Source organism: Oncorhynchus clarkii, chromosome 13, assembly GCF_045791955.1.
Source record: "Oncorhynchus clarkii lewisi isolate Uvic-CL-2024 chromosome 13, UVic_Ocla_1.0, whole genome shotgun sequence".
In the NCBI taxonomy this organism is placed as follows: Eukaryota; Metazoa; Chordata; class Actinopteri; order Salmoniformes; family Salmonidae; genus Oncorhynchus; species Oncorhynchus clarkii.
The window spans coordinates 43,167,554-43,177,553 of record NC_092159.1 but is presented as its reverse complement, the minus strand read 5'-3'; the positions used below and the strand labels follow the sequence as shown (position 1 = coordinate 43,177,553).

The following is a 10,000-nucleotide window of genomic DNA, read 5'->3' as shown; positions in this document are numbered from 1 at the left end:
CAACCTTACAACCTCAGTAAAACTGCAATAACTGCACCTTCAATAAAACCCAGATGGTCCTTAATCATCATTTGATTATGGAATAGAGAGTGTATTTGTCTGGACTGCTTTAGAGTTGAACTCACATAGCGATATTTCCAGTTTGAGTTCTCTCTATGCTGGCTCAGTCAGGGCTCAACATTTCAGAGATACAGTTTCATGTTGAGGTTTTGTGCAGGTCCTGACTACACAGCATAGTGCTGGCTGCTACAGCTGCTTCCTCAGCCCCTTGTTTCTCAGCCAACAGATTAAACGATGAACAAGCAGCATGCATATCAATAAGGTCTGCCAGAGACCTGCCCTGCCCTCTGTAGCCCAGCCAATCCCAGCCTTGGCCATTTACTGTATCACATGATTTATCACTACCCAGTCTTCTCGGCCTAAGGGCCCGGAACACACCACTCAAACACAGGGTGGCCAGGCCAGAGCAGAATGAGACATCAGTCAGCCAGCATCAGAAGGAGCTCCTCCCTCTGTCTTTGATAGTGAGCCAGCAGCAGAGTGGTGAAACTCTACCATGGCAGTGTTGAGCTGCTTCAGATTGAACACACACAGCCAGGAGCCCGTAAATATCACAGGATATCACCACTTTGGCTCTTCCCCTCTTCACCGGGCCTGCTTGGGCAATGGGATACACTTGGGAGAGATGAGTTACATTATGATGTATGTGTGTGTCTTTATGTTTGAGAAAAGTGTTTTGGAGAGAGGGAGAGAGGAAAAGTAAGAAATATTGATTCATGCGGCCCGCAGGGAGATGCTGTCAGGGTCTGTGAGAACAGTGTTCTGTGTGTAGCCTCCTACGCCTGGCTGTGTGTCTGGGTCTGGGTGTGTCCAATTCCTGGCGCTGCTCCTGGGACTGTCCATCAGTGTCAATCAGACGTAGAGCGTGTTGGCTATTCTAGATCTACAGCTGAGAAACCTGCTCTGTGTCCAAGACCTTGTCAGCATCACTCACTCTACACACTTTATATCCTCCTCACACTGACCCTGTTTACAAACCATCACAATCTCCTCATCAACGTATTTACCAGAGCAGATCTTCAACAACGTTCTCGTACAAAGGTCTTCAGTAATAGTGACAGATATGGATATGAGTTAAAAAAGGACATGAATGACATTTATGTTTACATATTTTAACAGCCCAACAGGGTCATAAACACACTGACCCCTGACCTCATGAGAAAGTATGTCCTCTCTGTTGACAGGCCAGTGGTAAACAATGATAAATAAACAGTAGTCTCATTCAAGACTACTCTGTGTGTGGTGTGTGTGTGTGTGTGTGTGTGTGTGTGTGTGTGTGTGTGTGTGCGCACACGTCATGTGTGTGTGTGCGCACACGTCATGTGTGCGCGCCGTATGTATGTGACCGGGGGGGGGGGGGGGGGGGGGGTCTTGATCTATGCCTGGTCCTACTGGATGTGTGCATAGTGTCTCTCTTCTCTTGGCATGTTATGTTTCAGGTATTTCACCATGTTGTTGTTTCTCTTGTTCCTGCCCCACCTCCTCCCATGCCCCCCCCCCTTTCATAAAAGACCTCTCAACTTAAACCTGATCCCATGATACAAAGCAACGAGTCAGAGGAGCCAATGAAACGCTCCAAAAAAGACAGGAAAGGCAAAAAGGACAAAAAGAAGCGTGACAAGAAGGGGAGGGGCAAGAAGAGAAAAGAAGGAGAGGCGGGCCCAGAGGAGGAGGGTTTCATCCAGGTGTCCACTGTTTTGCCTGAAAAACAATCTCAAGAAACCTACTATCCCAATGAAAAGCCATCTACGATGGAACTGTTCACTCCTGAAGCTGTCACCCCATCTGAAGCCCCTGACCAGACCACCATGATCCCAGAGAGGCCCACACACAGGCCTGACTCTGACATTGAGGACCCCTCCGTGGTGCCCAGTGCACTGCCTGAGTCAAAGGTCACTGAGGAGGTAGACTGAAAAGTTACAATGCAGCTCCCCTCCCCCTCCATCCCATCCCTAACAGAGCACTGACCCACTCTCCCAGAATGCCTCATCTACACCCTCTGTCAACCTGCTCCTCTCCTCACTATGACCTCTAACCTAACCAGCACTACCCTAATCACCTCCTCCTCTTCCAGGACTCACAATGGAACACGGAGAATCCCTGCATCCCTCTAGATCTAGATTAAGTAGAATATGCAGACAATCTAGAATTTAGACTGTGTTCTACACTGTGTTATAACACATAGACAACTGTGACTCAATTGTCGCAGTAGTTGTTTATGGGTTGCAAGACATTAATAGGAATCTAGTTGTGTGGATAACACTAGTTCTGTCTTTAGTAGTACCTGTAGTTGAACATACATATCTGAGTAAGTGGTATGTATGAGGTGTTGTGTGTTGTAGTTTTTCTGTGATGTCTCCTTGACCTAAGCTATACATGTATCCAAAACGGTATGCCTCCTGTGTTGCATTCAGTCTTTCAAAAGTTGTTTTGTCAGCAAATATGTTGGTAAACAAAAAAGTCTCCATGATTGAACTCGCTAAAGCTTATCGTTTGCTACTTTTGCTAATTTGCTGAATTAGCTTATTTTCTTACTCTGGCTGTAATGGCTGTCACAGTCCATGTTATGCTGCCATCACTACCTGGTTGTGAAATATTCCATCACCATAGAATGATTAATAACACACACTGAGGCTTGCTACATGTATGACCTGCCTATTCCCATAACCAACACCTGTGCTGCTAACTAGCTTAGCAAACTGTATGCTGTGATAGGCTGTGTAAAATGGAAGCCCTGGGCAAACTCAGTGGACTGGGCAGACAGACAGACAGACAGACAGACCATAATGTTTCCCAGTGTCTCCGTGGTTTCTGTTACCATGGTTCTGACCTTAAACGCTCTGGCCTTGTGCAGGAGGAGAGGCTGGACAAAAAGCCCCAGATGGAGGAGTTTGACGACAACTTCTACGGCGACCTGTACGATGATCTCGCCGTCTCCATGGTAACAGTGGGTCCCAATATCAGCGAGTACGAGGTCAGTTGAATTGAGATTTTGATGTACTGTATGTTCATACGGTGAAGCTCAGTTTTAGCACCACCGTCATGTTCTGTAGCAGCTCAGTTTTTCATGTGGTCAATGTCATGTGGTCAAAATCATGTGGTCAATGTCATGTGGTCAATGGCATGTGGTCAATGTCATGTGGTCAATGTCATGTGGTCAATGTCATGTGGTCAATGTCATGTGGTCAATGGCATGTGGTCAATGGCATGTGATCAATGGCATGTGGTCAATGGCATCATGTGATTTACTGGCATGTTGTGTGGACTCGTAGGCTGTAGCGTACGAGGACATAAGTAACGAGACAGAGAACCAGGAGTATGAAGAGTATGAGACGTACGAGGACGGATATGGCTTTGCAGAGAGAGAGGGGGATGATACCTGGGATGGAGAGGTAGGACTCATCAATCATTCAGTTCAACTGTATTCACTCAGAGACTGCTGAGACTGCTGTACATGACCTACAACTGCTGTACACACAGTAGGTCATCAATCACCTCACACGTCTGTTCATGTGTCTGTCCGTCTGTGTCTGTCTGTGCCTCAGGCCAGTGGCAGAGCACTGAAAGGAGAGAAGGGAGAGCCTGCCATCGTTGAACCGGTGAGCTTGAGTATTCAGACATAATATTGCTCATGGAAATCCATTTTAGGCCCTTAAGATTTTATTTTAGGATTTTTCTTTCAAGTCAGTGTTTTGTTCATGTAATCTTTATGACTCTATAAAGACTATATGGAGTATTTATGTTGAAATATCTCTGGTATGTACTCAATGTGTTTATATGTCATTGGCATATCTCTGTGATGTTGTGCAGGGTACACTGGTGGAGGGAGCAGTCGGCCCCCCAGGACAGGAGGTAAAACCCCTGCTCCAAGTCATTACCACTACATCATATTACATTGATACTACATTGAAACTACATTGAAACTACATTGATACTACATTGAAACTACATTGATACTACATTGAAGCTACATTGAAACTACATTGAAACTACATTGATCCTACATTGATACTACATTGATACTACATTGAAGCTACATTGAAACTACATTGAAACTACATTGATCCTACATTGATACTACATTGATACTACATTCAGAACTATTACTCCATTGTATTGCCCACATTGTTACTACATTGATTCTACATTGATATTACATTTAAACTACATTGAAACTACATTGATACTACATTGATATTACAATGAAACTACATTGATACTACATTGATATTACATTGAAACTACATTGAAACTACATTGATATTACATTGAAACTACATTGAAACTACATTGATACTACATTGATACTACATTGAAACTACATTGATACTACATTGAAACTACATTGAAACTACATTGAAACTACATTGATACTACATTGAAACTACATTGATACTACATTGAAACTACATTGATACTACATTGAAACTACATTGAAACTACATTGATACTACATTGAAACTACATTGAAACTACATTGATACTACATTGAAACTACATTGATACTACATTGAAACTACATTGATACTACATTGATACTACATTGATACTACATTGATACTACATTGAAACTACATTGATACTACATTGAAACTACATTGATACTACATTGATACTACATTGATACTACATTGATACTACATTGAAACTACATTGATACTACATTGAAACTACATTGAAACTACATTAATGCTGCATTGATACTACATTGAAAATACATTGAAACTAAATTGATCCTACATTGATACTACATTGATACTACATTCATAACTATTACTCCATTGTATTGCCCACAGTGTTACTACATTGATCCTACATTGATATTACACTGATACTACATTGAAACTACATTGATAGTACATTGATATTACATTCATACTACATTTAAACTACATTGAAACTACATTGATACTACATTGATACTACATTGATACTACATTTAAACTACATTGATACTACATTGATACTACATTGATATTACATTGATACTACATTGATATTATATTGAAACTACATTGAAACTACATTGAAACTACATGCATACTACATTGAAACTACATTAATACTATATTGATACTACATTGATACTACATTGATATTACATTGAAACTACATTGAAACCACATTGATAGCTATTACTCCATTGTATTGCCCATATTGATACTATGGACCAGTGCTGATTGACTGTGTGTTTATTCTCCAGGGTATTCCAGGTGGACCAGGACCAATGGGCCCCCGAGGACCCAGTGGAGACCCAGGTGATTTGGTGAGTATCCTCACCCGTGGAGTATTGACCCATAGTGGACTGTCCTCTGGGACAGTATGACCACAGTTAGGGTCCACAGGGACTGTCCTCTGGGACAGTATGACCACAGTCAGGGTCCACAGGGACTGTCCTCTGGGACAGTATGACCACAGTTAGGGTCCACAGGGAATGTCATCTGGGACAGTGTGACCACAGTCAGGGTCCACAGGGACTGTCCTCTGGGACAGTGTGACCACAGTCAGGGTCCACAGGGACTGTCCTCTGGGACAGTGTGACCACAGTCAGGGTCCACAGGGACTGTCCTCTGGGACAGTATGACCACAGTCAGGATCCACAGGGGCTGTCCTCTCGGACAGTATGACCACAGTCAGGGTCCATAGGGACTGTCCTCTGGGACAGTATGACCACAGTTAGGGTCCACAGGGACTGTCCTCTGGGACAGTATGACCACAGTCAGGGTCCACAGGGACTGTCCTCTGGGACAGTATGACCATAGTCAGGGTCCACAGGGTCTGTCCTCTGGGTTTGACCGTAACCAAAGATGGACCACAGCCTACATAACAGGTCAGGGATGCTGTGACCTCACTGTGGTCTTGACCGTAACCTTCCTGGGCTTAAGGGACTAAAGGACTGGTGATGACTCATGTGTGGGTTTGACCTAATTCTCTCTGTTGGACTGTGTGTGTGTATGTGCATGCCTTTGTGTGTTTGTGTTCCCTCCCTGAAAACCGCCTCGCTCCCACAGACACAAACCAACAGATGCTCAGTCGTCTCTAGTGATCTAAAGGATTTTTAATGATGTTGTTGTAGTTGAAAAACGTGGAGGTCTTCTAGGTTTCACCTCAAATCAAACACATCAAATCAGATCATCAAACAAATGCTTTCTTCTTTCAAAGCAGATCAGAAACAAATGTATAAACAGTGTTCCACAATCCTGCCTATTTACAATATTTCATCTTCATTGTTTGTTATGCCTTACAGTATACAACAGTATTCTCAGTGTGACAGATACTGCAATAAAGGTTCCTATTGAGCCTTTGTCTCTGCTGCAGAGAGACTAGGTGATTGTCAGTTTGGGATTAGCTCTAATTCTTTATGAGGTGCTTATGGGTACATTAGGCTTCTGATAGGGGCATCAAGCGGAAAATCTTCAACTGTTTCCCCTCCTCTCTAGAGACAAGCGAATTGATATGAAACAAAGAGTGAGTGACATGCCCTCTGGAACTGAAGCAGAGGTTGTTTTAACAGAGTTGGATTTTAGGGATCCTTCTCATGCCTTATGTCCACATTGGAACACTCCCACTGTACATACTTGTGTTTACAGCCCTGTATTGTACATACTTGTGTTTACAGCCCTGTATTGTACATACTTGTGTTTACAGCCCTAAAATTCACATACTTGTGTTTACAGGCCTATAATGTACATACTTGACTTTACAGGCCTGTACTGGACATACTTGTGTTTACAGGCCTGTACTGGACATACTTGTGTTTACAGGCCTGTATTGTACATACTTGTGTTTACAGGCCTGTATTGTACATACTTGTGTTGTTCACTGTATAAACCCTCATACAGTCATGACTAGTATCCTCCTCCCTCCCATTCTCTCTCCCTTTGTCTCTCTCAGGGTCCTCCAGGACGTCCTGGTTTAGCTGGGGTTGATGGGATACCTGGTCCTCCAGGAACAATGCTGATGTTACCAGTAAGAATTAGATAAAACTCTCATTATTTAAACTTCCTTCAGCTGAACACACTCTCATTTTCAGTTCCCATTGACTGTGGCTGAATCCCAAAACACTCCCTTCCCCTCTGCCCACAATTTGAGCATTCACGCGCGCCTCCCCCATTTGCACAAGTGTCCAATAGCTGAGGGAGAGAAAATTATCGAAGGTGTAGGGGCTAATTAGACCCTCAGATAGCAGGGCTGCAGACTTTACTATCCTGACAAGCACTGAAATATTTTTGTGGCATGTGCAATTTCATACGAAAGAGATGTGCCTGATTATATGCCACATGCATTTTTTTTTTGTCTGATTTTGAGACTTGACACAAATACCTCCAAATTAAATATTTAACTCTTATTGAGGTTTATATCTTGTAAAACGACAGGAGGGATTTGTTCATTTGAATTTCATGCTGTTTTATTATTTAAAAGTGAAACATGAGTTGCATCATTCAGGTCAAGAGTGTGCCCAGGGAGAGCCCTCCGAGGGAGTTGGTAGGGGTGTGGGGGGTGGTTTTTGGGGATTCCCCATATGTGAAGCTGTCCTGAGGGAGGGCAGTGACAGCTCTGAGCCACTAGGTGGAGCTATGAGATTGAATGCTGATCGTGTCTACATTGTGTATTCCCATAGACTTATACTGCGTGTATTTAGGTTGATCACTCTACCCCTTCCTCGTGTAGTTCCGACATGGTGGTGATTCTCAGAAGGGGCCTGTGGTGTCGGCCCAGGAGGCCCAGGCTCAGGCCATCCTGCAGCAGACCAAGGTAACGTCCACCTGTCCACTACAACTATAACTTGGAACATCATTACTGCTTTTACATTAGAAATTAGCCTTAACTTATCTAACCATGTCCTTCTTACCCTTGTTTATTCCAGATGTCGTTGAAGGGACCCCCAGGTCCACTGGGTCTTACAGGGCGATCCGGCCCACTGGTAGGATACCCACCTAGTTCAAACCAAAGGCCACAATCTTAAATTCTACCTTATTCTCTATCTACACCTGGCAGATACTCCCGTATCTACAGTCCACCACAACCACATTGACCACAGACCATTTTGTCTCAATGCACATACAAACACTCAGCAGTCTGATCATCACTAATGTGACTTAACAGGATTTTCTTTATATGTCCTTGTTTGGTTTGACTGTCTTTCATCTCGGTGTTTAGGGTCTTACTGGTCCCTCTGGACTTAAAGGTGACGCTGGAGATCATGGCCCCAGGGTAAGAGGATATTCAATTTTGACTTGCTACCACAGAGCAGTCAAGGTCCATTTAGATTTTGATGTATCCTGCTGGTCTCACTCTCTCTCTGTCCCTCTCTCTGTCCCTCTCTCTGTCCTCCCCCCTCCTTCTTCATCTCTCTCCTCCTTCTCTCCCCCTCTCTCTGTCTATCTTTCTCTCTCCTCCTCCCCCTCTCTCTGTCTATTCTCTCCCCTTCTCCTCCTCCCCCCTCTCTGTCTATCTTTCTCTCTCCTCCTCCTCCCCCTCTCTCTGTCTATCTTTCTCTCTCCTCCTCCTCCCCCTCTCTCTGTCTCTCTCTCTGTCCTCCCCCCTCCCTCTTCATCTCTCTCCTCTTTCTCTCCCCCTCTCTCTGTCTATCTTTCTCTCTCCTCATTCTCTCTCTCTCTCTCCTCCCCCCCTTTCTTTGTATATTCTCTCTCTCCCTCCCTATCTCTGTCTATTCTCTCTCTCCTCCTCCTTCTGCTTCCCCCTCTCTGTCTATTCTCTCTCTCTCTCATCCTCCTCCTCCCTCTCTCTATCTATTCTCTTTCTCCTCCTCCTCCTCCTTCACTCTCTCTGTCTATTCTCTTTCTCCTCCTCCTCCTCCTTCCCTCTCTCTGTCTATTCTCTCCTCCTCCTCCTCCTCCTCCTCCTCCTTCCCCCTCTCTGTCCTTTCTCTCTCTCATCCTCCTCCTCCCCTCTCTATCTATTCTCTCTCTCCTCCTCCTCCTCCTTCCCTCTTTGTCTATTCTCTCTCCTCCTCCTCTCTCCTCCTCCTCCTCCTCTTTCCCCCTCTCTGTCTATTCTCTCTTCTCCTCCTCCTCTATTCTCTCCCTCACTCTCCTCCCCCTCTCTTTGTCTATTCTCTCTCTCCCTCCCTCTCTCTGTCTATTCTCTCTCTCCCCCTCCTCCCCCTCTCTGTCTATTCTTTCTCTCATCCTCCTCCGCCCCTCGCTATGTCTATTCTCTCTCTCCTCCTCCTCCTTCCCCCTCTCTGTCTATTCTCTCTCTCTCATCCTCCTCCTACCCTCGCTATTTCTATTCTCTTCTCCTCCTCCTCCTCCACCCTCTCTGTCTGTTCTCTCTCTCTCCTCCTCCTCCCCCTTTCTCTGTCTATTCTCTCTCTCTCCTCCTCCTCCCCCTCTCTCTGTCTATTCTCTCTCTCTCCTCCTCCTCCCCTCTCTCTGTCTATTCTCTCTCCTCCTCCTCTCCCCCTCTCTGTCTATTCTCTTTCTCCTCCCCCTCCTTCCCCCTCTGTCTATTCTCTCTCTCTCTCATCCTCCTCCTCCCCTCGCTATGTCTATTTTCTCTCTCATCCTCCTCCTCCCCTCGCTATGTCTATTCTCTCTCTCCTCCTCCTCCCCCCTCTCTCTCTGTCTATTCTTTCTCAGGGTCCCCATGGTACCCCAGGTCCTGCAGGACTCAACGGGAAGTTAGGAAAGAGGGTGAGACTTCTTAGTGAGCTGTGTGACATTGTCGTCATGCTCCAGATACCCAACTGTGGACTGTAACGCTATACAGATGTTCTGAACTGTTGTTGTACTCCTTGATCAGATACAACCAACTGTTACTACAACACGTCTTTTCTCTCTCGCCTGGCCTGTCCATTCATTGACAGTAGTGTCAGTGGTAGTGTGTAGGTTATGAGTGTTAGAGTGTGCTGTGTCCCTGGCAGATGGCTGTGTTACTCTGTATGTGTGTCCTCTCCTAGGGCCGGGCCGGAACG

General features: G+C 45.0%; 1 protein-coding gene across 1 annotated transcript in view; it reads left to right on the top strand.

Moving 5' to 3' along the window:
- LOC139364778 (collagen alpha-1(XI) chain-like) overlaps nucleotides 1–10,000 on the top strand; it is a 78,193-nt gene that overhangs the window by 28,528 nt on the left and 39,665 nt on the right. Inside the window, exons 6-17 of the mRNA XM_071101837.1 lie at nucleotides 1,572–1,964; nucleotides 2,915–3,034; nucleotides 3,333–3,452; nucleotides 3,606–3,659; nucleotides 3,871–3,912; nucleotides 5,264–5,326; nucleotides 6,955–7,029; nucleotides 7,732–7,815; nucleotides 7,928–7,984; nucleotides 8,221–8,274; nucleotides 9,666–9,719; nucleotides 9,986–10,000. The exon at nucleotides 9,986–10,000 is cut by the window's right edge and continues 39 nt beyond it. Of these exons, the coding sequence (XP_070957938.1) occupies nucleotides 1,572–1,964; nucleotides 2,915–3,034; nucleotides 3,333–3,452; nucleotides 3,606–3,659; nucleotides 3,871–3,912; nucleotides 5,264–5,326; nucleotides 6,955–7,029; nucleotides 7,732–7,815; nucleotides 7,928–7,984; nucleotides 8,221–8,274; nucleotides 9,666–9,719; nucleotides 9,986–10,000 (1,131 nt within the window). The remainder of the gene's footprint in view (nucleotides 1–1,571; nucleotides 1,965–2,914; nucleotides 3,035–3,332; nucleotides 3,453–3,605; nucleotides 3,660–3,870; nucleotides 3,913–5,263; nucleotides 5,327–6,954; nucleotides 7,030–7,731; nucleotides 7,816–7,927; nucleotides 7,985–8,220; nucleotides 8,275–9,665; nucleotides 9,720–9,985) is intronic.